Source organism: Stegostoma tigrinum, chromosome 47 (assembly GCF_030684315.1).
Source record: "Stegostoma tigrinum isolate sSteTig4 chromosome 47, sSteTig4.hap1, whole genome shotgun sequence".
Classification (NCBI taxonomy): Eukaryota; Metazoa; Chordata; class Chondrichthyes; order Orectolobiformes; family Stegostomatidae; genus Stegostoma; species Stegostoma tigrinum.
Window position 1 is genome coordinate 2,869,132 of NC_081400.1, and position 26,866 is coordinate 2,895,997.

Consider the following 26,866-nt stretch of genomic DNA (forward strand, 5'->3'; position numbering starts at 1 on the left):
TGTTAGTGAGTGTCCCTTTGTGTTAGTGAGTGTCCCTGTGTGTTAGTGAGTGTCCCTGTGTGTTAGTGAGAGTCCCTGTGTGTTAGGGAGAGTCCCTGTGCGTTAGTGAGTGTCCCTGTGTGTTAGTGAGTGTCCCTGTGTGTGTTAGTGAGTGTCCCTGTGTGTTAGTGAGATTCCCTGTGTGTTAGTGAGTGTCTCTGTGTGTTAGTGAGATTCCCTGTGTGTTCGTGAGAGTCCCTGTGTGTTAGTGAGAGTCCCTGTGTGTTAGTGAGTGTCCCTGAGTGTTAGTGAGAGTCACTGTGTGTTAGTGAGTGTCCCTGTGTGTTAGTGAGTGTCCCTGTGTGTTAGTGAGTGTCCCTGAGTGTTAGTGAGAGTCCCTGTGTGTTAGTGAGAGTCCCTGTGTGTTAGTGAGTGTCCCTGAGTGTTAGTGAGAGTCACTGTGTGTTAGTGAGTGTCCCTGTGTGTTAGTGAGTGTCCCTGTGTGTTAGTGAGTGTCCGAGTGTGTTAGTGTCTGTGTGTGTTAGTGAGTGTCCCTGTGTGTTAGTGAGTGTCTGTGTGTTAGTGAGAGTCCCTGTGTGTTAGTGAGTGTCCGAGTGTGTTAGTGTCTGTGTGTGTTAGTGAGTGTCCCTGTGTGTTAGTGAGTGTCCCAGTGTGTTAGTGAGTGTCCCTGTGTGTTAGTGAGTGTCCGTGTGTGTTAGTGAGTGTCGCTGTGTGTTAGTGAGTGTCCGTGTGTGTTAGTGAGTGTCCGTGTGTGTTAGTGAGTGTTGCTGTGTGTTAGTGAGAGTCCCTGTGTGTTAGTGAGTGTCCCTGTGTGTGTTAGTGAGAGTCCCTGTGTGTTAGTGAGAGTCCCTGTGTGTTAGTGAGTGTCCCTGTGTGTTAGTGAGTGTCCCTGTGTGTTAGTGAGAGTCCCTGTGTGTTAGTGAGTGTCCCTGTGTGTTAGTGAGAGTCCCTTTGTGTTAGTGAGTGTCCCTGTGTGTTAGTGAGTGTCCCTGTGTGTTAGTGAGAGTCCCTGTGTGTTAGTGAGTGTCCCTGTGTGTGTTAGTGAGAGTCCCAGTGTGTTAGTGAGTGTCCCTGTGTGTTAGTGAGTGTCCCTGTGTGTTAGGGAGTGTCCCTGTGTCTGTTAGTGAGTGTCCCTGTGTGTTAGTGAGAGTCCCTGTTTGTTAGTGAGCGTCCCTGTGCGTTAGTGAGAGTCCCTGTGTGTTAGTGAGAGTCCCTGTGTGTCAGTGAGTGTCCCTGTGTGTTAGTGAGTGTCCCTGTGTGTGTTAGTGAGAGTCCCTGTGTGTTAGTGAGTGTCCCTGTGTGTTAGTGAGAGTCCCTGTGTGTTAGTGAGTGTCCCTGTGTATTAGTGAGTGTCCCTGTGTGTTAGTGAGAGTCCCTGTGTGTTAGTGAGAGTCCCTGTGTGTTAGGGAGAGTCCCTGTGTGTTAGTGAGTGTCCCTGTGTGTTAGTGAGTGTCCCTGTGTGTTAGTGAGCGTCCCTGTGTGTTAGTGAGTGTCCGAGTGTGTTAGTGAGTGTCCCTGTGTGTTAGTGAGTGTCCGAGTGTGTTAGTGAGTGTCCCTGTGTGTTAGTGAGATTCCCTGTGTGTTAGTGAGTGTCCCTGTGTGTTAGTGAGTGTCCCTGTGTGTTAGTGAGAGTCCCTGTGTGTTAGTGAGTGTCCGAGTGTGTTAGTGTCTGTGAGTGTTAGTGAGAGTCCCTGTGCGTTAGTGAGATTCCCTGTGTGTTAGTGAGTGTCCCTGTGTGTTAGTGAGTGTCCCTGTGTGTTAGTGAGTGTCCCTGAGTGTTAGTGAGAGTCGCTGTGTGTTAGTGAGTGTCTGTGTGTGTTAGTGAGTGTCCCTGTGTGTTAGTGAGAGTCCCTGTGTGTTAGTGAGTGTCCCTGTGTGTGTTAGTGAGAGTCCCTGTGTGTTAGTGAGTGTCCCTGTGTGTGTTAGTGAGTGTCCCTGTGTGTTAGTGAGTGTCCCTGTGTGTTAGTGAGTGTCCCTGAGTGTTAGTGAGAGTCGCTGTGTGTTAGTGAGTGTCTGTGTGTGTTAGTGAGTGTCCCTGTGTGTTAGTGAGTGTCTGTGTGTTAGTGAGAGTCCCTGTGTGTTAGTGAGTGTCCGAGTGTGTTAGTGTCTGTGTGTGTTAGTGAGAGTCCCTGTGTGTTAGTGAGTGTCCCTGTGTGTTAGTGAGTGTCCGTGTGTGTTAGTGAGAGTCCCTGTGTGTTAGTGAGTGTCCCAGTGTGTTAGTGAGAGTCCCTGTGTGTTAGTGAGAGTCCCTGTGTGTTAGTGAGTGTCCCTGTGTGTGTTAGGGAGAGTCCCTGTGTGTTAGTGAGATTCCCTGTGTGTTAGTGAGTGTCCCTGTGTGTTAGTGAGTGTCCCTAAGTGTTAGTGAGAGTCGCTGTGTGTTAGTGAGAGTCCGAGTGTGTTAGTGTCTGTGTGTGTTAGCGAGTGTCCCTGTGTGTTAGTGAGAGCCTCTGTGTGTTAGTGAGTGTCCCTGTGTATTAGTGAGTGTCTGTGTGTGTTAGTGAGTGTCCCTGTGTTTTAGTGAGTGTCCCTGTGTGTTAGTGAGTGTCCCTGTGTATTAGTGAGTGTCTGTGTGTGTTAGTGAGTGTCCCTGTGTGTTAGCGAGTGTCCCTGTGTGTTAGTGAGAGTCGCTGTGTGTTAGTGAGAGTCCCTGTGTGTTAGTGAGAGTCCCTGTGTGTTAGTGAGTGTCCCTGTGTGTTAGTGAGAGTCCCTGTGTGTTAGTGAGTGTCCCTGTGTGTTAGTGAGAGTCCGAGTGTGTTAGTGTCTGTGTGTGTTAGCGAGTGTCCCTGTGTGTTAGTGAGAGTCCCTGTGTGTTAGTGAGAGTCCCTGTGTGTTAGTGAGTGTCCCTGTGTGATAGTGAGTGTCCCTGTGTGTTAGTGAGTGTCCGAGGGTGCTCGTGTCTACGTGCATAAGTGAGTGTCTGTGTGTATTAGTGAGTACCTGAGTTTGTGAGTGAGTGCCTGCGTGTGTAAGTGAGTGTCTGTGTTATTGTGTCAGTGAGTATCTGTGTGTCGGTAAGTTCCTGTCTGAGTGTGTGTTAGTGTCTGTGTTAGTGTGCGCATGTCTTGTCTGTAAGTGTAAGGATGTGTCTGTGACTATATCTGTGTGTCTCTGTCTGTCTGTGAGTGTGTCTCTGTGTCTGTTTGCTTCTCTCCGTATGTATTCCACTCGTGTGTGTGTGTGTGTGTGTCTCTCACGACTGTTGCCCACCCACCACCCCTACCAACACCTCACCCTGCCCCATTGCCCACGCATGTGCCTTTTGTGTCCGGCCTGTGCCAGTCAGGGCTCAGGAGCAGGACCCCCAGACGGTGATCCGCCCCACTGAGACGGAGACCAGCTGAGAGCTGGGACTGTGATGTGCTCATCGGGCAGTTACGGGTCAGAGGCAGCAGCTGGAAAAGGCAGGGGCAGGAGATTGGAGACGGTCCGAGTGCGAGCTTTTACGGACGAGCCCAAGGGTAAAATACTGGATTAAACAAACAAAACGATTAACAAATAAAGGAAACAGACCAATGCGGATCAAGCTGATCTCTCTGTGTGTCTCTCTCTCTCTGAGTTCAGGGTCAGTCGAGTTGTATGGGCCAGACCTTTGAGAACTCTGTAAAGCTCACTCTGGGCTAGCCACATGTAGACAGGGGAGCGGCCGTGTACCTAAGAAACTGGCAGCAGCCTCTGGGACTGACTGCGGTGGGACTATGAGAGACAGACAACGATGGATGAGTAGGTGAGAGAACGTTATCCCCGCACAGTGTTTTTAATCACGTCCCTGTGCCCTTCCAACTGGCTTCTGGTTTTGTCTCCCACCGGCCCCTACCCAGAGCATTCTCATTCCTGTTACACTCCCAAAACTCCACACACTTTCCCCTCCCACCGCGACCTCTTCAACCATCTCCCCCCCCCGCCAAACCAAATGTATATTTCTCATGAAATTTTCAAGGTCTCAAACCCCCTTCCCTATCTGTCACCTCGTCCAGCCCCCTACACCTCACCATCTGTCACCCCCTCCAGTCTCCTTCCTACCTCTGTCACCTTGTCCAGCCCCCTACACCGTTACCCCCCAGCCCCACACCCCCACTTCCTATCTCTGTCACTTCCTCCAGCCCCCTACACCCCTTCCTTATCTCTGTCACCCCCTTCAACCCCCTACACCCCCTCCCTATCTCTGTCACCCCCTCCAGCCCCCTACACCCCCTCCCTATCTCTGTCACCCCCTCCAACCCCCTACACCCCCTCCCTATCTCTGTCACCCCCTCCATCCCCTACACCCCCTCCCTATCTCTGTCACCCCCTCCATCCCCTACCTATCTCTGTCACCCCCTCCAGCCCCCTACACCTCATCCCTATCTCTGTTACCCCCTCCAGCCCCCTACACCCACTCCCTATCTCTGTCACCCCCTCCAGCCCCTGCACCCCCTCCCTATCTCTGTCACCCCCTCCAACCCCCTACGCCCCCTCCCTATCTCTGTCACCCCCTCCATCCCCTACCTATCTCTGTCACCCCCTCCAGCTCCCTACACCCCCTCCCTATCTCTGTCACCCCCTCCAACCCCCTACACCCCCTCCCTATCTCTGTCACCCCCTCCATCCCCTACCTATCTCTGTCACCCCCTCCAGCCCCCTACACCTCATCCCTATCTCTGTTACCCCCTCCAGCCCCCTACACCCACTCCCTATCTCTGTCACCCCCTCCAGCCCCTGCACCCCCTCCCTATCTCTGTCACCCCCTCCAGCCCCTACACCCCCTCCCTATCTCTGTCACCCCCTCCATCCCCTCCCTATCTCTGTCACCCCCTCCAGCCCCTGCACCCCCTCCCTATCTCTGTCACCCCCTCCAGCCCCTACACCCCCTCCCTATCTCTGTCACCCCCTCCAGCCCCTACACCCCCTCCCTATCTCTGTCACCCCCTCCATCCCCTCCCTATCTCTGTCACCCCCTCCAGCCCCTGCACCCCCTCCCTATCTCTGTCACCCCCTCCAGCCCCCTACATCCCCTCCCTATCTCTGTCACCCCCTCCAGCCCCTACACCCCCTCCCTATCTCTGTCACCCCCTCCAGCCCCTCCCTATCTGTCATATCTGCTGAGATCCTGATCCTCGGATTGTTTGATGACAACAGTGTTGAGGAAACTTTACTGTCAGGTTAAAAAAAAGTAGAGAGAGTGTTACTTCCATTTTACTTCTGGTTAAAAAGATTCGAAAAACATTTTTACTTTAAGAGTTTTACTCTGTATCTAACCCCGTGCTGTCCCTGTCGCCCAAGGAGGGATAGGGGATGAGATCTTTTTCGCTGTTCCCTCTAACTCCGTTAGGGCTGGCCACATCCCTTAGATTTGGGATGGAGGGGCATCTGGTGATTTATAGCTGGATCAGGACATTGGCGTCACTCCCAAGCAGAGCTTTAGGCCTGGTCTCCAAGCCTTAGGCCTATCTGGATCTCCGTCTGTGCTATCGCCAGAGGGGTGTGGATGGGTAACTTCACGTCTGACCGTGTGCAGCGTTTAAGGCCGTTTCCAATCAGAACTAGCCCTCAGAGGGTTTAGTTTTCTGTGATGCGTTTAGATTTGACAGTGGGGTTCCAGGCCCGACCAAAGTGGGCCTCAGTTCACTGAGGGGAAGGGAAGGGAGACACAGTGAATTTGGCAGAAATTCAACATGTATTCCGAAACTATAAACAATGGGGAGATATGATCCACAAACGTAGGAGCAGCAAATCCACTCAGAGTCTGTTGTTGTCCGGGAGAATGTTGTTTATTTTTAGATTCGGACTCAGCGGCCACAGAACGGCCAATGTCGACGATTGCCACCTTTTCTCACTGACCCCCCCAGAGACTGGGCAAGTTATTAGATTCTGAGTGTTACCCACCCCAACCGCACAGCCTCATTCGGACACACGCTCTGGCAAAGGCCTGAGGCAGTCACGCCCAAAATGTACACAGCAGGCATTGCTTTCGTGCCACTTCTCTCTGGCTGACCCAGAGCCTGGCGTACACACCAGGCGAGGAAGTGTTTTCAGGAGCCCCGTGGATACGTCCTAGTGTGGGGACCGCAATCGCGCACAGCAAGATCCCACTGTCAGCGATGGGGCTTAGAGGCCCCACCTTGTGCTTCTTTCATTGTACAGGCCACGTTGTCGGTTGATGACACTGAGCACAACGACCTCATTTGCTTCTCATAGTGGCAACTGTGGGATCTTTGTGTGCTCACCTCATAGGTAGCCCAGCTTAATGCCCCATCTGCAAGGTGGCATTTCCAACAGCGCCCGCTCCCTCAGCGCTGACCCGCCAACAGCGCCCGCTCCCTCAGCACTGACCCTCTGACTGTGCCCGCTCCCTCAGCGCTGACCCTCCGACAGTCCCTGTTCCCTCAGCGCTGACCCTCCGACAGTCCCTGCTCCCTCAGCACTGACCCTCCGACAGTCCCTGTTCGCTCAGCGCTGACCCTCTGACTGTGCCCGCTCCCTCAGCACTGACCCTCCGACTGTGCAGCGCACCCTCAGCACTGACTGTCAGTGTCCCTCTATTCTCTTGCCTCGCCCTCTAGTGCCTTCCTTAGTCTAACATCCACCGGGTTAATCAAACAATCCCCTCTCTGATGTCTCCAAGCTGCACTTACGGTGGAGTTGATGAAAGGAGTTTGATTAACACAGGCCTCTCTCTCCTCTGGCAGTGAGCTGAACCATTGAGCTGGGAGATTAATGTTCCTTTTGTCATGTTGTTAGGCGGTTAAGAGTCTAAATTACAATTAATTAGGAACCCAGACAAAAAGGTTCCACTGCAAAGTATCTTGTCGAGCTTTGCGCTGTGTTAGCAACGCCCTGCTCTGTGAAATCCATCTTCTGAGGCAACGCCATCATTTAGAGTACATCGATTAGTATCTCTACAACCATCTCCCCTTCCTCAATGCGTAGCTGTCTCTCCCTCCCTCCTGCAATCATACTCCACATATCTCTTATTTTCTCCCTCTCACTCCCTCTCTCTCTCCCCCCACCTCTCTCTCATTTGCTCTCTCACTCGATCCCTCACTTTCCCATCCCCAACAGCCTCCTGAACTAAATATCTAGCCTGGGCCTTTTCAGAAAGCAATTAAAAGCTTGGGGTCTGGAGTCACATGTTGTCTGGTTTGTCAGAATGAACAGTGTGACCCTGGCACTGCCTAATTGTCATTTTAAAAAAAATCCATCTGGTTACGTTCGAGTTCACTAATGCCCTTTACGGTGGGAAATTTGCCATTCTTACGCAGTCTGGGCCTACACGTGACTCCAGTCCCACTCGTGGCTGCATCTCTGACGAGGTTATCCGAACCACTCACGGTGAAGCAGTTCGAGATGTTGACGGTGTGTCACCATCGTTTTCTGACAGGCAGTCACGGGTGGCCAACGTATGCATAGCCCTTCCAATGCTAACCATCTGCTAAAAATGCCAGGCATGAGGGAGCGGGCGCTGTCAGAGGGTCAGTGCTGACGGAGCGGGCGCTGTCAGAGGGTCAGCGCTGAGGGAGCGGGCGCTGTCGGAGGGTCAGTGCTGACGGAGTGGGCGCTGTCAGAGGGTCAGCGCTGAGGGAGCGGGCGCTGTCGGAGGGTTCAGGGCTGAGGGAGTGGGCACTGTCGGAGGGTCAGTGCTGAGGGAGCGGGCACTGTCAGAGGGTCAGTGCTGAGGGAGCGGGCACTGTCAGAGGGTCAGTGCCGAGGGAGCGGGCACTGTCGGAGGGTCAGTGCTGAGGGAGCGGGCACTGTCAGAGGGTCGGTGCTGAGGGAGCGGGCACTGTCGGAGGGTCGGTGCTGAAGGAGCGCCGCACTGTCGGAGGGTCAGGGCTGAGGGAGTGACGCACTGTTGGGGGGGTCAGTGCTGAGGGAGTGCGAACTGTCAGAGGGTCAGGGCTGAGGGAGTGGGCACTGTCGGAGGGTCAGGGCTGAGGGAGGGGGCACTGTTGGAGGGTCAGTGCTGAGGGAGCGGGCACTGTTGGAGGGTCAGTGCTGAGGGAGCGGGCACTGTTGGAGGGTCAGTGCTGAGGGAGCGGGCACTGTCGGAGGGTCAGTGCTGAGGGAGCGGGCACTGTCAGACAGTTAGTGCTGGGAGTGTCGGTACGGTGTAGGAGCACCCACAGTGCCCTCAGGGAGGGACTTTCGAGATTTTTGTCCCATGACCCTAAAGGGACGGCGAAATATTTCCCATTCGGGATGGTGCGTGGATCGGAGGGGAATTTGCAGGGGTGGAGTTCCCATGTATCTACTGCCCTTGTCATTCGAGACAGAAGTGGTCGTGGGTTTGAACGTTGCTGCCTGAGGATCTGTGTTCCAAAGTGTTTCACTGGGTGTGTCCGGAAGCAATGAGGATCTCCATATGGAGTGTCAGCTATTGTTACAGTGGACACCTGCATTAACGTGACTTCCTAATTCCTTTCAAGGCTTTCCTGGACGTCTCTGTTTGTTGGATTCCACCTCTTGACCATCCTTCAGTGCTCATATACACACAGGAAGGTGAGTCACTCTTGCTGCATCTCCTGACTGGCATCCTTAGCGAGGGACTCTCCTACCCACTCTCTCCCAAAACTGAAGTCAACAGCAAGGAATACTGCACTGGCAACTGGAAACCAGGGAGGAAGCGGGTGAGGGAGTGAGGGGATGGGGGAGTGAGGGGGAAGAGGGAAAGGCAGCGAGGGGGAAGAAGGACAGGGAGCAAGGGGGAGAGGGAGCGAGGGGGAGGGGGAATGAAGGAGAGAGGGAGGGGGAGTGAAGGAGAGGGGGACAGGGAGTGAGGGGAAGAGGGAGTGAGGGGGAGGGGGAATGAAGGAGAGAGGGAGGGGGAGTGAAGGAGAGAGGGACAGGGAGTGAGAGGAAGAGGGAGTGGGGGGGAGAGTGTGTGTGAGAGAGAGAGTGAGTGATGTTCTTGTTATTGAAGGATGTGACGCCCAATGGAGTTGCGATCTGGAAGCCCAGGCTCAAATTCAGGGGGCCTGTTTTCGAATCCCACCATGGCAGGTGCTCGCCTTTGAATTCAGTCAAAAATCAGGAATAAACGACTGGTCGAAGGGAGACTTGGGACCTGAAATAACTCCAGATAGGCCAATATCTCATCACCAAGTCAATCCTTTTTTACAGGTGGACAGTCCTTGGCACTGATCCAGCTCCCTCAGAGCCAGCTGTCGAAGTGAATGGGATGTCTGACTCTCCTGTTTCTATGTCAGCCAGGGCTCCCTGACTGGGCCAGACTAACGTCCCCGATCAGGGATCTCAGATTCTATGAGATCCAACTGGCTGATTCTGTTACAAACACCTACAGTACCCGTTGTGAAAATTATGTGTTCTGGTTGTGTCCCTGTCAGGGGAGGAGAGGAAAGTGGCCACCCCCGGGATCTATTTCTGTGCTGTGCCCCTCTATGACTCTGTCTGCTGTCCTTAACCAATCTACACGTGACTCCAGACTCCACAGCAATGGGGTTTCTTCTTAACCGTCCTCCGAAATAGCCACGGCAAGTCACTCAGGTCAAGGTCCAAGTAGGGACCAAGGCGAAAAATGCTAGTCTTGCCAACGTTACCCACAATTCACACCAGAATTTTTTTTGATAAATGTAAACCTAGTTTTGGAAGGGGTGGAAATATAGTCTTCAGTTTTCAGTTCGCTGAAGGTTGTTTCTTTTTATCATGGGTAAGAAAGTTGTTTTTGAACAGGGAGCTGAAACGTCGTTTCCAATAAGGCGTGTGAACGAAGCTAAGTGAGTAGGTAAGTATCTAGTCATTCAACGGAGTCATAGTCCTAGAGTCACACACAGCATGGGATCAGACCCTTCACAAGTGTGCCGACCATAAACCCAAACTAAACTCAGTGTCAGTATTTTAGCCGTCACTCGCGGTGACGGCCTCTGCAGTGATCAGCCAAGTGAAGGTCTATCACCATGAGGCGATAATTATGACCTTGCCTTCAGATGCACAAAACCCCAGGGGCAGTAAAAATGTTAGTGTCTTGTGAAATTTGGCAGACACACCTTGTGTTTGCAACCAGTTCACTAGTCCCTATGTCCTTACTCTCCTCCTACACCTCCCTCAGTCACGCTAGCCCCGGCCACCAGTGCCCTAAGGCATTCTCTGTGCCTGGCCCTCCAAAGTTTGGGCTGCTCGGCTGTGAAGTCCAACGTCAGTGGGGAAGTGGGAGGGGTGTGCAGGGGAATTGGTTAGGTTGGGACAGTCGATGGATCACAGTTGGGGTGGAGAAGCTTTCGCATTCCCCCAGGTGGCTCAGACCAGTGAAAGCCAGCACAGCGAGTTTCAGCAGGCTGTTTGACCACAGGAGGCATCATGCGTCAAATTATTTAAGGATAAATTGACTACAGGAAAAGTTGCAGCCATGATGTTGAGACTGAATGAACTGAAAGTAAGAAAGCTAGGAGCTGAAAATTATGCAGGAAGGAACTAAAGGTGAAATTCACAGGATACATACCTTTCACTTACATACCACCCGAAGCATCATAAGGCGTCTGAAAATCCTTCACCAGGACGTAAATCAGACTAAAAATCACACCAAGCTGCAAAAGGAGACACTGCTAAGATTAGTCAAAGATAGCCCTGTTAAGGATGTTGTACAGGAGAACAGAGCAAGACAGGGAGAGAGAGAATCAGAGAGACAGAGAGAGAGACGGACAGAAAGGTTTAGGGGGAGAATTCTTGAGATCAGGCAGCTAATGGTATCCAGAATAATGGAAGTTGTGGTCTGCTTGAGAGGCTAGATTGGAGGAACGTAGCGAGCTTGGAGTGTTGTAGGGAGTTACAGAGATAGGGAGCAGTGTAGGGGCTGGAGGGGGTATCAGAGATAGGGAGGGGGTGTAGGGGGCTGGAGGGGGTGACAGAGATTGGGGGGGTGTAGGGGGCTGGAGGGGGTGACAGAGCTAGGGAGGGGGTGTAGGGGGCTGGAGGGGGTGACAGAGATAGGGAGGGGGTATAGGGGGCTGGAGGGGGTGACAGAGATAGGGAGGGGGTGTAGGGGGCTGGAGGGGGTGACAGAGATTGGGGGGGTGTAGGGGGCTGGAGGGGGTGACAGAGATAGGGAGGGGGTGTGGGGGCTGGAGGGGGTGACAGAGATAGGGAGGGGATGTAGGGGGTTGGAGGGAGTGACAGAGATAGGGAGGGGGTATAGGGGGCTGGAGGGGGTGACAGAGATAGGGAGGGGGTGTAGGGGGTTGGAGGGAGTGACAGAGATAGGGAGGGAGTGACAGAGATAGGGAGGGGGTGACAGAGATAGGGAGGGGACGTAGGGGATATCTGGTACCTCAAGCCTTGTTGCATTTTTGTTTTCATTACGTGACTGGCGGTAGATTGGGAACAGAGGAATGCCGAATGAGATCTAAATGTACTCAAACACCAGTCACTGAGAGTGTGTCAGAGCAGCAGGCCGTTAACAGGCAAACCGTATGTTTACTTTTCGTAGCGAGGGCACTGTGGGAGCAGGGATGTCTTGCTAGAGTTATACAGGGCCTTGGTGCAGTTTTGGTCGATGTGAGGGATTCCCAGACTGATCCCTAGGATGACAGGTCTGACATCTGAAGACAGCCTGGGTCAGTTATGGCTGATTTTGGAATTTTTGAACAATGAGGGGAGATCACATAGAAACCTATAAAACTCTAACAGGACCAGATAGCAGTAAACACAGGAAGGATATTCCCAATGACACAGTGGGAATCCAGAACTAGAGGGGAACAGTCTAAAGGAGATGGAATAGGACGGAGATGACGAGAAACGTTTTCACCCTGAGAGCTGGGTGTGTGGAATTCTCTGCTACAGGAAGCTGTTGAGGCCAGAACACTGAATGTTTTCAAGGAGTTCGATTACCATTTTTCCTGCTACGTCTTAAGGGGTGGTATATTGGCACTGCTGCCTCACAGCACCAGGGACCTGGGTCCAAATTCAACGATTATCTGTGGGGAGTTTGCGTGTTCCCCGGCAAGTGTCTGAGTGGGTTCCTGCCAGGTGCTCTGGTTTCCTCCTACAGGGCAGAGTTGTGTGGGTTAGGGTGGGTTTGCCGTGCTAAATTGTCCCGTAGTGCCCAGGGATGTGCGGGTTAGGGTGGGTTGGCCGTGCTAAATTGTCCCGTAGTGCCCAGGGATGTGTGGGTTAGGGTGGATTGGCCGTGCTAAATTGTCCCGTAGTGCCCAGGGATGTGCAGGTTAGGGTGGATTGGCCGTGCTAAATTGTCCCGTAGTGCCCAGGGATGTGCGGGTTAGGGTGGGTTGGCCGTGCTAAATTGTCCCGTAGTGTCCAGGGATGTGTGGGTTAGGGTGGGTTGGCCGTGCTAAATTGTCCCGTAGTGCCCAGGGATGTGCGGGTTAGGGTGGACTGGCCGTGCTAAATTGTCCCGTAGTGCCCAGGGATGTGTGGGTTAGGGTGGACTGGCCGTGCTAAATTGTCCCGTAGTGCCCAGGGATGTGCGGGTTAGAGTGGATTTGCCGTGCTAAATTGTCCCGTAGTGCCCAGGGATGTGTGGGTTAGGGTGGGTTGGCCGTGCTAAATTGTCCCGTAGTGCCCAGGGATGTGCAGGTTAGGGTGGATTGGCCGTGCTAAATTGTCCCGTAGTGCCCAGGGATGTGTGGGTTAGGGTGGATTGGCCGTGCTAAATTGTCCCGTAGTGCCCAGGGATGTGCGGGTTAGGGTGGATTGGCCGTGCTAAATTGTCCCATAGTGCCCAGGGATGTGCGGGTTAGGGTGGATTGGCCGTGCTGAATTGTCCCGTAGTGCCCAGGGATGTGCGGGTTAGGGTGGGATTGGCCGTAATGCAGGGTTGAAAGCTCTTTGTGGTGGGGGGGTGGACTCAATGGGCCGAATGGCCTCTTTGCGCTCTGTAGGGTTTCTGTGATCAATGAGATGCTGGTGGGGGCCGAATTAGATGGTCAGCCATGACAGTACAGAATGGTGGAGTGGGCTGAATGGCCTCACCCGGCTCCTGTTTTCCACCTTTGGATTGAATCTCTCTCTCTCTACACCCCCCCCCACCCCGATTGTCTTCGTAGGTACCTCAGCGGAAATCGAGGCAGGCGGCCCTCGAGGCGGTGGAGGGGATTGCCGGGGTCTGGAGTTCCTGGGGAGCCTGGTCGTCGTGTTCTAGCTCGTGTGGGTCAGGCATCTCCCACCGGAGCCGCCGATGCCTCCCACAGGAGAACGAGGCCCAGGCATGGTCTGGCTGGGAGCCTGCCCGGGCTGCAGAGGCAGATAACCGATGGGAGTCCTACCCCGAGCGGGCCGTCTCGGCCTTGAGGCGGACCTACCCTCTGCATGTGGAGAGCGAAGCCCAACTGGTTCCCAACGGCCGCCACGCCCTGCCTCTCTACGGGGAGTCCCGCGCGACAAGCCAGCAAGGGGCCAGCCTCTACACCCCTGCCAATGGGGAGCCGCTCTCGCGCCACCTCTACGGGCGGCCGGCCAATCGAGGCTCTCTACCCCTCTACCGCACCAACGGGCAGTCCGGTCACGAGAGGCAGCGGGGCTCGGCCAATGGGGAGACGGCGTCCCCGTACGGGGCTTGGGATTCGATTGGTCGGGACTCCGGCTCCTCCTCGAGACCCCAACTGACACCCAATCAGAGCACGGCGCAGCAGCCCAGGCAACGCAGCGCCCCCAACTGGAGGGTCTCGGCTGGGAATCGAAGGTCCCTCAACCGCCAGGAGTTACACCCGACCAACAGGTACCAGCCAGCACCCAGCTCACCGCCGCCCCCTTCCCCGATCCCTGTGATACACTGCAACCCCTCCCCATCTCTGTCACGCCCTTCAACCCCCATACCCCTCCTGCACCCCCAATACCCCTTCTCCAACCCCTCCACACTCCCTCCACCCCTCCCCCACCCCTCCTTCACCCCCCCCACACCCCCTCCACCCCTCCTCCACACCTCCTCTACCCCTCCCCCACCCCTCCTTCACCCCCCCCACACCCCCTCCACCCCTCCTCCACACCCCCTCCACCCCACCCCACCCCTCCTTCACGCCCCCCATACCCCCTCCACCCCTCCTCCACACTCCCTCTACCCCTCCCCCACCCCTCCTTCACCCCCCCCACACCCCCATCCACTTCTCCTCCACCCGCTCCACACCCCCTGCACCCCCTCCACAACTCCCAACACCTCCTCCATCCTGTTCCATGCCCCTCCAGCTCCCTACAGCCCCTCCACCCCCTCCACCCCCTCCAACCCCCTCCCTCGCACCCCCTCCATACTCCGCCGCACTCCCCCCACTCCCCCTCCAACCCCTGCCGCACCCCCTCCAACCCCCTCCCTCGCACCCCCTCCATCCCCCTCCCCTGCACCCCCTCCAACCCCCTCCCTCGCACCCCCTCCATACTCCTCCGCACCCCCTTCACTCCCCCCACATCCCCCTCCCCGCACCCCGTCCATCCACCTCCCCCGCACCCCGTCCATCCCCCTCCAGCTTCTACACCCCCTCCACTCCCCCCACTCCCCCTCCCTCGCACCCCCTCCATCCCCCTCCCTCGCACCCCCTCCATCCCCCTCCCTCGCACCCCCTCCAACCCCCTCCCTCGTACCCCCTCCATACTCCACCGCACCCCCTCCACACCCCCCGCACCCCGTCCATCCCCCTCCAGCTCCTACACCCCCTCCTTATCTCTGTCACCTCAATACCGACATGGGGATTTGGTGGGGAGGGGAAGCTGGGTGTGTGGGGTTGACAGAAACCGGGCTCAGAGCAGTTCCCCCGATAATTTGCTCCCTTTTTGTTTTATTTTTCTTGCAGATCACAGGGCAGGAGCGTGATCCGTCCCGGACAGTACGGATATGGGAGGGTCCCCTCAAACTTCCAGCTGAATGGGGCCATGGCCCACCTCCTGCAGACGACTCCCGGCCGTCACCCAATGGCAAAGGAGGGCGGCTCCCAGCAGACCGCAAGCCCCGAGGCCTCGCCCCGGAGGAGGTGGGCTGCCAGGCGGGTGCAGAGGGCTCCCAAGGCCCAGGCCGAAGATTCCGTTAAGGGCCGGAGTTGGCAGGCCGCTGAAGGTCGCATGGATGGCCAGGCTTCAGAGGCTCCAGTCAGCAGGGCCCCACTCACCAGGCCGCAGAAAGTCCGCTTTGCCAAGGCTCTCAAGCTGGAAGAGGGAGACGGGCCTGCAAATTCACCAAGTCCTGAAGACCCTCTCTCTCCTGTGGAACGTGGCAGGGGTGTGCGTCGTCAAAGAGACCTGTGGCCCTTGGCGACTGATGAAATGCAGCCGCTGAAGTCTACCAGCTATGCTTCTCGGGAGCGGAATTTCACCTCAGCTGGTGGTCCCGTGTCTATTTCCCAGGCCCCGGACATCAGTGGGCCAGATGGGAGGGTGTGGCAGGAGGGCATGGGAGGACAGAGCCAGACTAGACCTCCAACCAAGAGAATGCAAAAGTTAAACCCTGAGCTGGATACGGCGAAGGCAGCGCAGAGGAAGGGTGTGTGGCGTGCCGGGTTTCCCCAGGCCAAGGTGGATACTCCACATTGGCCCACCTACAATGAGTCGTCCGGGCATGGCCTTCAGGCCCAGGCCAAGGGGGCAAAGGAACGTCACAGGAACCGGCAGGATCCCGGGCGGAGAGTCAGCCGGCCGCGAAGGCAGAACTATGGAGGGCCACTGGACCCTGGGGCAGAGGGGCACCAGGACTGGAATCCACATCAGTGGCTGACTGCGTCCTGTCCGGGAACCGACAAACAGTACAAGATGTGCAGCTTGTCAGTGAGTCTCCAAGTTTATTTTTGCTCATCCGTTTGTGCTGGGATGTGTGGGTCCTTCTCTGTATACAGTGTACAGCCATATTGCATGGGATCAGACCCTTCAATCTAATCATAATCACTATCCAAACTAGCCCAAACTGCCCTACTCCTGGCCGACATCCCTCCAAACCTGAGGAACAATTTATCCTCGATGCTGGAATCTGCACTGAAAACAAATGTTGGTGATCACAGTGAGTCAGACAGCGTCCACGGAGAGAGAGCAAGCTAACGTTTCGAGTCTAGATCACTCTACACCAGAGCTGAATTCAAGCGTGGGGCGGACAGCATTTATGCCATAGTTTCCTATTCATGTACTTATCCAAATGTCTTTTAAACATTGTAACGGTGCCCACATCCGCCACTTCCTCAGGAAGTTCATTCCGCACACAAACCACTCTCTGTGTAAAAACAGATGTCCTGCTCGTGACTTTTTAAAAATCTCTCTTCTCCGCTCCCCCCCCACCAACTTTAAAGATGTGCCCCCTAGTCTTGAAATCCTCACTCTGAGAGAACAGGTAACTATCATTAACCGAATCTATACCCCTCAGAGATAGTAAACTGATTTCTGAAGAAGGGTCTCTACCCATGCCCCTGATGATTTTATAAACCTCTATAAGGTTACCCTGCAGCGTCCAATGCTCCAGAGCGAAGTCCCAGCCTGTCCAGCCTTTCCTTAGAAATCAAACCTTCCATGCCCAGAAACATCCTGGTAAATTTCTTCTGAACTCTCTCCAGCTTAATAATATCCTTCCTGTAACAGTGTGACGAGAGCTGGACACAGTACTTCAGAAGAGGCCTCAGCAATCTCTTCTACAACCTCAACATGACATCCTCACTCCTATACTCAAAGCTCTGAGCAATGAAGGCAAGTGCGCCAAACGCCTTCTTATCCACCCCCGCCACTGCCATCTGTCTGTGACGCAAACTTCACAGAATTACACACTTGAACCCCTAGGTCCTTCTGTTCTACAACACTACCCAAGGACATGAATTGTGTGAGCCCTACAACATCTCACGTTTATCCAGACTGAACTCTATCTGCCACTCCTCAACCCTTCGAACCATTTGATCACGATCCCTTTGTAATCTTGAGAACGCTCCTTCACTGCCCGCTATGCTGCCAACTTTGTGATCTGCAAACTTACTAAGCATTCGCTGACATTCTCATCCAAATCAATTACACAATGACAAACAAAAGAGGACCCAGAACTGATCCCTGTGGAACACCGCTGGTGGACAGGCCTCCAGTCCGAGGAATGACCCCCCACCATCACTCTCTGTCTGCTGCCGTTAAACTAATTTTGCCTCCAATTTGGCAAACTCTCCCAGAGCCCCATGTGATCTGACATTATTAATCAGTCTACCATGTGTAACAACTCACTGGGTGTATATATCGGATCAAAATTGTGGCTGGATGCAAGTCATCTTTCTGAAATACACGTATACCAGTGCGAACGTCCTGTGTACAAAGCCTTGTGTTACCCAGTCTTGCAAGCATATTATGTACCTCAGTGTGAATATTAGAATGGTTTGTGTGGTTATGAGCACAATGGTGATGTCTGTAGTTATATGTTACAGTAACAGGCTGGGTGTTGGAATAACACTGCTGTATACATTACTAGCTGTAATTCATTCATTTACGCTAATGTTTGTGTCTGGGTTTCAAATCTCACTTAATGGCCTTTGCCTGTGTGTATGTTACAAATACTTTGCTGACTCATGCAGTGCCTGGATGAAAAATGAGCTCATTCTATTTGGCCCCACTGTCACTTGATTCTCATCTCCTTTTTGGCAAAAATGCAGTGTCCTCGGCCAGGCACAACGGCCTGAGAAACAGTCGATGTTACTGTAACTTCATCAAACTGTTTTCCCAAACCTTTCTCTCTCTCTTTATCCCTCCTTCTGATTCATTGGCGTGGCAGAGGTCAGTTATCTCTGCAAAGGTTTCTCATCCATCCGCATTCCATGCACAATGCCCTCTGTGTATGTCTGTGTACATTAACAAATCCCCTTGTTTGAATTGACGCTGAGTCTCTCTTATCTGTGATTGTTTGCGCAAAGGAAACAATCCTTTTTCCCAACTGACTGGGTCCAAACCTTGCAGAATTTCTGACTGCCCCAGACAGTTAACTCTGTATTAACCCACTGTGTCCCAGTGTAAAGTCTCTCAGCAGTTACGGACCAGACCAGAACCCCTCAAAACTGTTTACAGTCATAGAGATGTACGGCACCGAAACAGACCCTTCGGCCCAACACATCCATGCCAACCATAGTGTATGGGGTTGTACAGCATGGAAACAGACCCTTTGGCCCAACTCGTCCATGCCGACCAGATATTCTAAGTTAATCCAGCCCCATTTGCCAGCATTTGGCCCCTATCCGTCTAAACCCTCCCGGTCCATGCCCCCATCCCGATGCCTTTTAAATGCTGTAACTGTACCAGCCCCCACCACTTCCTCTGGCAGCTCATTCCACACACGCACCACCCTCTGTACGAGAACATTGCCCCTCAGGTCCCTTTTTAATCTATGCCCCCTCACCTTAAACCTATGCCCCTCTAGATTTGAACACCCCACCTGAGAAAAAGACGCTGTTTATTCACCCTCTCCATGCCTTTCATGATTTTATGAGCCTCTAAAAGGTGGTGACCTCCGTGTCCGACGCTCCACGGAAAATAGCCCCAGCCTCCCCCGAGAGCTCAAAATCTCCGACATCCTTGTAAATATTTTCTGAACCCTCACAAGTTTCACAACATCCTTCCTATAGCTGGGAGACCAGAATTGAATGCAGTATTTCAATAGTGGCCTCACCAGTGTCCTGTGTAACACGACCCTCCCAACTCACATACTCAAAGCACTGACCAGTAAAGGCATTCGTACCACATGCTTCCTCCACTCCTGGGAATATAGCTGGACCGATACACTTTCTTATTCAAAGACAGATGTGAAGTACTGTGTTCCAGATGCAATTTGACTAGTTAAACTGCTTGATCTTAACCAATGTAAACACCACAGTGAAAATACAACCAAGAACAAAACAACATAAATTCTGTGGAAGGGTCTGTCAATCCGAAACATCAGTCCTGATCTCTCTGCACATATGCTGCCAGACCTGCTGAGATTTTCCAGCAAATTGCTTTTTCAGCATACCTTAACTTTATTGGAAAACTTAACAGAATAATAGACACAGTAATTATTAGTAATTAACTGTTCCAACACAGAAACATCCCCTAAACGCAGCCTTTGGCAAAAAGGCAAATTCTGAATGTGGATTGTCTTGTCCACAGTAGGAAGGGAATCCCCAGCTTCTAGCTCTAACTGGGAGAGAGGGAGGAAATAAAATAGCCGCTTTGACCATAAGACATAGGAGCAGAAATTAGGCCATTTGGCCCATCGCGTCTGCTCCGCCATTCAATTGTGGCAGATATGTTACTCAACCCCATTCTGCTTTTCTCCCTGTAACCCTTGATCCCCTCGATAATCAACAACTTATCTATCTCAGTCTTAAATGCACTCAATGACCTGGCCCCCACTGCCTTTTGTTGTCGTGAATTCCATAGATTCACCACTCTCTGGCCAAAGGAGTTTCTCCTTATCTCTGTTCTAAAAGGTCTTCCCTTCACTCTAAGGCTGTGCCCTCAGGTCCTAGCATCTCCTACCAATGGAAGCATCTTCCCAACATCCAGGCCAGTCAGCATTCTGTAAGTTTCAATTAGATCCCCCCTTCGTCCTTCTAAGCTCCAATGAGTATAGTCCCAGAGTCCTCAGACACTCCTCATATGTTAAGCTTTTCATTTCCGGGACCATTCTTGTGAACGTCCACTGAACCCGCTCCAGGGCCAGTACGTTCTTCCTGAGATATGGGGCCCAAAAGCGCACACAATACTCCAAATGTGGCCTGACCAGAGCCTTAGAAAGCCTCAGTAGTACATCCCTGCTTTTATATTCAAGTCCTCTCACAATAAATGCCGACACTGCATTTGTCTTCCAGACTACTGACTCAACCTGCAAGTTTACATTGAGAGAATCTTGGACCAGAACTCCAAAGGCTCTTTGCGCTTCAGACTTCTGAATTTTCTCCCCATTTATAAAATAGTCCATGCTGTAATTCTTTTTACCAAAAGAGCTCCCACTTTCCAACGTTGTACTCCACCTGCCACTTCTTTGCCAACTCTCCTCACCTGCCCAAATCGTTCTGCAGCCTCCCCACCTCCTCAATACTACCTGTCCCTCATCCTATCTTTGTATTGCCTGCAAACTTAGCCAGAATGGCCACAGTTCCTTCATCTACATCATTAATGTATAAAGTGAAATGTTGTGGGCCCAACACTGACCCTTGAGGAACTGCCATCCTGAGGAAGACCCTTTTGTTCCCACTCTCTGCTTTCTGCCAGACAGCAAATCTTCTATCCATGCTAGCACCTTGCCTCTAACACCACGGGCCTGTGTCTTAGACCATAAGACCATAAGACATAGGAGTGGAAGTAAGGCCGTTCGGCCCATCAAGTCTACTCCGCCATTTAAGTCATGGCTGATGGGCATTTCAACACCACTTCCCTGCACTCTCCCCGTAGCCCTTGATTTCTTGTGAGATCAAGAATTTGTTGATCTCTGCCTTGAAGGCATCCAACGTCCCAGCCTCCACTGCACTCTGTGGTAATGAATTCCACAAGCCCACCACTCTCTGGCTGAAGAAATGTCGTCTCATTTCAGTTTTAAATTGACCCCCTCTAATTTTAAGGCTGTGCCCACGGGTCCTAGTCTCCCCGTCTAATGGAAACAACTTCCTAGCATCCACCCCTTCTAAACCATACATTATCTTGTAAGTTTCTATTAGATCTCCCCTCAACCTTCTAAACTCTAATGAGTACAATCCCAGGATCCTTAGCTGTTCGTCATACGTTAAACCTACCATTCCAGGGATCATCCGTGTGAATCTCCGCTGGACACGCTCCAGGGCTAGAATGTCCTTCCTGAGGTGTGGGGCCCAAAATTGGACACAGTATTCTAAATGGGGCCTAACTAGAGCTTTTTAAAGCCTCAGAAGCACATCACTGCTTTTATATTCCAACCCTCTTCAGATAAACAACATTACATTCGCTTTCTTAATTACGGACTCTACCTGCAAGTTAACCTTTAGAGAATCCTGGACCAACACTCCCAGATCCCTTTGTACTTCTGCTTTACAAATTTTCTCACCATTTAGAAAATAGTCCTCTGCCTGTATTCTTTTTTCCAAAGTGCAAAACCTCACATTTACTCACATTGAATTTCATCAGCTATTTCCTGGACCACTCTCCTAAACTGTCTAAATCTTTCTGCAGCTTCCCCACCTCCTCAGTACTAACTGCCTGTCCACCTATCTTCATATCATCAGCAAACTTTGTCAGAATGCCCCCAGTCCCTTCATCCAGATCATTAATATATAAAGTGAACAGCTGCGGCCCCAACACTGAACCCTGCGGGACACCACTCGTCACCGGTTGCCATTACGAAAAAGAGCCTTTTATCCCAACTCTCTGCCTTCTGTCAGACAGCCAGTCCTCAATCCAAGCCAGTAGCTCACCTCGAACACCATGGACCCTCACCTTGCTCAGCAGCCTCCCGTGAGGCACTGTATCAAAGGCCCTTTTGGAAGTCTAGATAGATAACATCTACTGGGTTTCCCTGGTCTAACATACTTGCTACCTCTTCAAAGAATTCTAACAGGTTTGTCAGGCATGACCTCCCCTTACTAAATCCATGCTGACTTGTTCTAATCTGACCCTGCACTTCCAGGAATATAGAAATCTCATCCTTGACAATGGATTCTAGAATTTTACCAACTACCGAGGTTAGGCTAATCGGCCTATAATTTTCCATCTTTTGCCTTGATCCTTTCTTGAACAAGGGGGGTTACAATAATGATTTTCCAATCATCTGGGACTTTCCCTGACTCCAGTGACTTTTGAAAGATCACGACCAAAGCCTCCGCTATTTCCTCAGCCACCTCCCTCAGAACTCTAGGATGTAGCCCATCAGGGCCAGGAGAGTTATCAATTTTTAGACCCTTGAGCTTTTCTAGCACTTTCCCTTTTGTAATGCCTACCACACTCAACTCTGCCCCCTGACTCTCCCTAACTGTTGGCATACTACTCATGTCTTCCACCGTGAAGACTGACGCAAAGTACTTGTTAAGTTCTTCAGCTATTTCCTTATCTCCCATCACTAGCCTTCTAGCATCAATTTGGAGCGGCACCTTGTCAAAGGCCTTCTTGAAGCCCAGGTAGATAACATTCATTGGCTCTCCTTGGTCTACCCTCCTCACTACCTCCTCAAGGAATTGTAGCAGATTTGTCGGGCATGGCCTCCCCTTGATGAAACAATGCTGACTTTACCCTACTTTACAATATACTTGCAAATATTCAGAAATCTCATCCTTTGCAATGGACTCCAAAATCTTACCCACGACCGAGGCTAGGCTAATTGGCCTGCAATTTTCCATCTTTTGTCTTACTCCCTTTTTAAACAGGGGTGTCATGTTAGCGATTTTCCAGTCCTCTGGAACCCTCCCTGACTCTAGCGATTCCTGAAAGATCACCGCTATCTCTTCAGCTATCTCCTTAAGAACTCTGGGGTGTAGTCTATCTGCTTATTCAAGACTCTTGACAGTTTCTTCTGGGGAAAAAAAACTAGAAACCCTGGTTCTGAGCGAGGTGGCCAGACTCAGCCAGGTTCCAACGTTTTTAAAAAATGCACACCAATGCTTCACAAGCGTTTACATTGCCACAGACAGCTCAGCACCTCTCCTCCGGTCTCTCTGTCTCTCTCTCTCTCCGCCCCCAAGAATAAAACCCATCAAATACCCTTAAGGTACAGCAGCAGTCACACAATTCTGTGGCTTCGCAGACCAGTCCAATGTGCTGATGGTGGCACAGTAAGAACGTCACTAGGTTGACGTACTGGGATCATGGGCATCGGGCAGAATTCCAAACCTGGTGACGCTGACATCTCGGGCCAAGCCTGTCACGCTTGCCACACCATTCAGTTGGTTCCTGGCTGATCCTGTACCGCAGTGTTTTAAAAATCTTACACATGATCCATCTCTCTTTAAGTTTTAAATTTGTTCGATGACCTGGCCTCCGTAGTTTTCTGTTGTAGAGAATTCTGCGGCTTCTTTACCCTCTGGAAGAAGGAATGTTTCCTCCATTAGATAGAGGAGCAGAATTGGGTCATTTGGCCCATTGAGTCTGTTCCACTGTTCAATCATGGCTGATATGTTACTCGACCCCACTCCTCTCTGCTGACTTCTCCCTGTAACCTTTGATCCCCTCACTAACAAAAAACCCCTCTATCTCTGTCAGAAAGACACTGAAAGACTTGATCTTCATAGCCCTCTGTGGCAATGAATTTCACAGATTCATCATCCTCTGGCTGAAGAAATTCCTCCTCATCTCAGTTCGAAAGGGTCGTCCCTTCACACTGAAACTGTGCCCCTGGGCCCTGTTTTCTCCTGCTGGTGGAGACATCTTCCCCTCATTCATAATAAAAACTAAAAGAACTGTGGATGCTGTAAATCATAAACAAAAACTAAAATTGCTGTAAAAGCTCAGTCGGTCTGGCAGCTTCTGTGAAGCGAAAAAATCAGAGTTAACATTTCTGGTCTGGGTTCTGAGGAAGGGCCACTGGACTCAAACTATGAACTCAGATTTCCCTTCCCAGATGCTGCCAGACCTGCAGGGCTTTTCCAGCAACTTCTGTTTTTGTTCTCCTCATGCTGTTATCACTCTCTCCTCTTCTCCTCCTCCCTGTCCTCCCAGTCCTTCCCTCACACACACACGCTCTCAGTATTCTGCAAGTTTCAGGCAGACTGTGGCTGAGATTTATCTGAAGTCTGTTTGGAGTTAGAATGAGCTTTTGTTGCCATGGGTGCTCAAGTACAACGATGCAGGAGTCCAGTGACAAGTCTACAAAGTCACCATTCCCTGCACCATCTTAGGTCCAAGGTACTTCTGTACGAAATCTTAGGTACAAAGTAGGAAGATAAAGGAGTGTGTTAAAAATTCGACATTACAGTTTGTGCCAGCAAAAAGTAATAAATAAGGTTAGGAACTCCAAATTACAGCCCTTCTTTAGCTGCGGGCGTGCAGTCGCTCCATGTTGGGCTCGATCTCCACCCACTCCCTGTCTGCTGCTGACTGCCAGAGACTGCCAGGCCATATCCCTCCAGCTTGAGGACCGTGACTAAGTCTGCAGGGGCAACTAGGTAATGGGCGATTAAACTCTGGGCCCAGCTCAGCGTCCCCCACAGCCCCCAGCTGAATTAAAATAAATGTCCCCTCACTGTCGGGTGGTCGGGGTCCTGGGTTCCAGATTGTGACATCCCTTTTATGTGAGGGAGCGGTACCCTAATCTTGCTCCCTACTCTCCGCAGTTTGAGTTTTAAGGTTCCTCCCCAACTTTTTATTAAGGGCCAACACCCCATTCCCTCTCAAGTCTGCATGCCCCCAACCCACCACCCCCAGCCACTCATTCAACCCAACCAGTCAATGTTCCCAAACTAAACCAGTCCCACCTGCCTGCTCCTGGCCTGTATCCCTCCATCCTTTCCAATCTATGTAGCTATCCAAATGTCCTTTAAACTCTGTAACTGTACCCGCATCCACCGCTCCCTCAGGAAGTTCATTCCACACACAAACCATCCTCTGTTAGGGTGGCACTGCATCCTCATAGCGCCAGGGACCCGGGTTTGATTCCAGCCTCGGGTAACTGTCTGTGTGCAGTTTGCACGTTCTCCGCGTGTCTGCGTGGGTTTCCTCCGGGTGCTCCAGTTTCCTCCCACAGTCCAAAGACCTGCAGGCTAGGTGGATCGGCCATGCTAAATTACCCGCAGTGTTCAGGGATGTGTGGGTTATTGGGGGATGGGTCTGGGTGGGATGCTTCAAGGGGCAGTGTGGACTTGTTGGGCTGAAGGGCCTGTTTCCACACTGTAGGGAATCTAATCTAATAAAAATTGCCTCTCACCTTAAAAACATGCCCCCTCGCTGTCTCGAAATGCCCCATCCTGAGGAAAAGGCACCTATTATTACTGTCTAATCTTCAAGATGTTATAAACTTCAGTAAGGTTGCCTCTCAAACCAGGACATGCCAGTGAAAAACTCCCAGTCTGGTAAATCTGCACTGAACGCTCTGCAGCTTAAATGTGATATGTGAAAAGATTTCCTTGTGTTTAACTCCAGAACAGTACTAACAATCTCTTTCCCTACCCCTACCGGAACACCCCCCCCCCCACCCTCTCTCTCTCTCTCTCTCTCTCTCTCTTTCTCTCTCTCCAGCCCTGTCTCACGGGTGAGACGGACCCCCGAAAAGTCCAGTGCGCTCACTTCAACAACCTGCAGTTCATGGGTCGATATTACAAGTGGGAACCTTTCTCTGAAGGTGAGAGGAAACAGAAAAACAATTTACTGGTGTTTACGCGGCTGGCTGAAGGTCTGCTCAGAGAGCAGAGGTGGAAACTGGAGAGATCACCAGTACACAATTCAGGGCTCGGAACCCAAGGACGGTCAAAATACTCAGAATTTTGTAAATTTCTATCCAGTCACCCCTCAGCCTCCGACACTCAAGTGGAAGCAAATTGAGTTTGTCCGATCTCCCGTCATAGTTAATACCTTCCAAACTGGGCCACAGCCTTTTCTGCGCCCTCTCCAAAGCCCTGTGGTAGTGTGGAGGACCAGAACCGCACGGAATATTCCAAACGAGGCCAAACTCAGGTTGTACACAGCTGCAACATGACTTGTCAATGTTTATACCCGTGAGCAAGCTGTGCGGACTCCTGGACAATGTTCCAGGCGCTGTCACTCTCACTAACCCACTCCTTACCGAGGAGCGCAGCAGAGATAAAGGGCAAACATTGCAGTGACATCTTTAGCAGAGTTTGCCTGGGCTTAGGATGACGCACAACCCTTGGGCTAACAAGGCGGAACTGGGCTGTTTCGGAAGGGTGCAGAAGTTGCTGGGGAGGGGGTGGGTTTTGGGGTAGGGGTGGTGCATTGAGCAGACACCCTCCAGCACCGTCAGGGTGTGCAGACAGTGGCCCTAACGGATGGAGGTCCATGCTGTATGGCTTAATCACCACAGAGACCTGTCCCTGTCCCCTCGCACTGACAGCGGAACACCAGCAGGAATAGCTACTGGTGCCTGACTGACTAAAAGTTCGCTCAGGATTTGGGAGTGGGCAAAGGGTGCGGTTGGGGGGCTGCGCGGTGGCGAGGACGTTTGGTGGCAGGGAAGGTCAACCAGAAAAGAAATGCAAATTCTCCAACTCAACAGAATCAGCAGGTAGACCATTCAGCCCACTCGGTCCGTACCTGCTCTTTCGAAGGATTGTCTTGTGACAGTGCCAGTGCCTTGTGACCCCACCACCCCCCCACCATTTTTCTCTCTCTCTCTCTCTGCCCTCTCTTTCTTACTTTCTCTAGCTCACTCTCACTATCTCTCTCAATTTCTCTCTCTGGATTCCTCTCCCTCTCCGTCTCTGTCACTCCCTCCCTCTCTCTCTTTCCCCCCCACTTTCTCTCCGTCTCTGCTGTCTCTCTCTCTCACTTGCTCTCATTATATCTGTCTCTCCCTCTTTCGCTCACTCTCTGTCTGCCACCCCCATCCTCTTTTATTTTCTCTCTCTCTCTCTCTCTCCTTCTCTCTGTCCCATCCCTGACCACCACCTCCCCCTCGAACACCCACTCCACCACCGCTCTCTATATTTCTTTTCGCTCCTTTGAGAGGTAGAAACCGGTTTGGTATCCACAGCACTGTCAGAGACAGACCCCAGCCTGCTGAGCCCCTCGCTGTGTCGGGTCGGGGGTGGGGGGGGGGGGGGGGGCGGTGGGGAGACATTGCTGTGACACGTCGCTGCTTTCAAAGCCCTGCTCCCTGCTGCGCAGACTGTGGTGGCGAAAACTAAAGCCTTCGAGCCTCTGTTAGATATTCTCTTAGTCTCGACGGTATCCTGTCCTGCGCAAGACAAGGGCTTATGCTGCAGACACCCGGCACTCAGATGGTTTCAGTTAAAATTCATCTTCCCGACTCCATAAGTACTGCTTCAAATCGACTCCCATCTCTGTCACTCTGGGCTCCTAGCGTCACCATAATAGCACCACGTGC

At 52.2% G+C, this 26,866-nt stretch overlaps 1 protein-coding gene across 1 annotated transcript in view; it reads left to right on the forward strand.

Moving 5' to 3' along the window:
• The window catches only part of LOC125449734 (thrombospondin type-1 domain-containing protein 4-like), an 85,771-nt gene that overhangs the window by 29,876 nt on the left and 29,029 nt on the right, over positions 1-26,866 (forward strand). The window contains exons 2-6 of the mRNA XM_059642973.1: positions 3,562-3,724; positions 8,403-8,475; positions 12,993-13,663; positions 14,727-15,690; positions 25,042-25,144. Coding sequence (XP_059498956.1) covers positions 3,696-3,724; positions 8,403-8,475; positions 12,993-13,663; positions 14,727-15,690; positions 25,042-25,144 — 1,840 coding nt within the window. The 5' untranslated portion in view covers positions 3,562-3,695. The remainder of the gene's footprint in view (positions 1-3,561; positions 3,725-8,402; positions 8,476-12,992; positions 13,664-14,726; positions 15,691-25,041; positions 25,145-26,866) is intronic.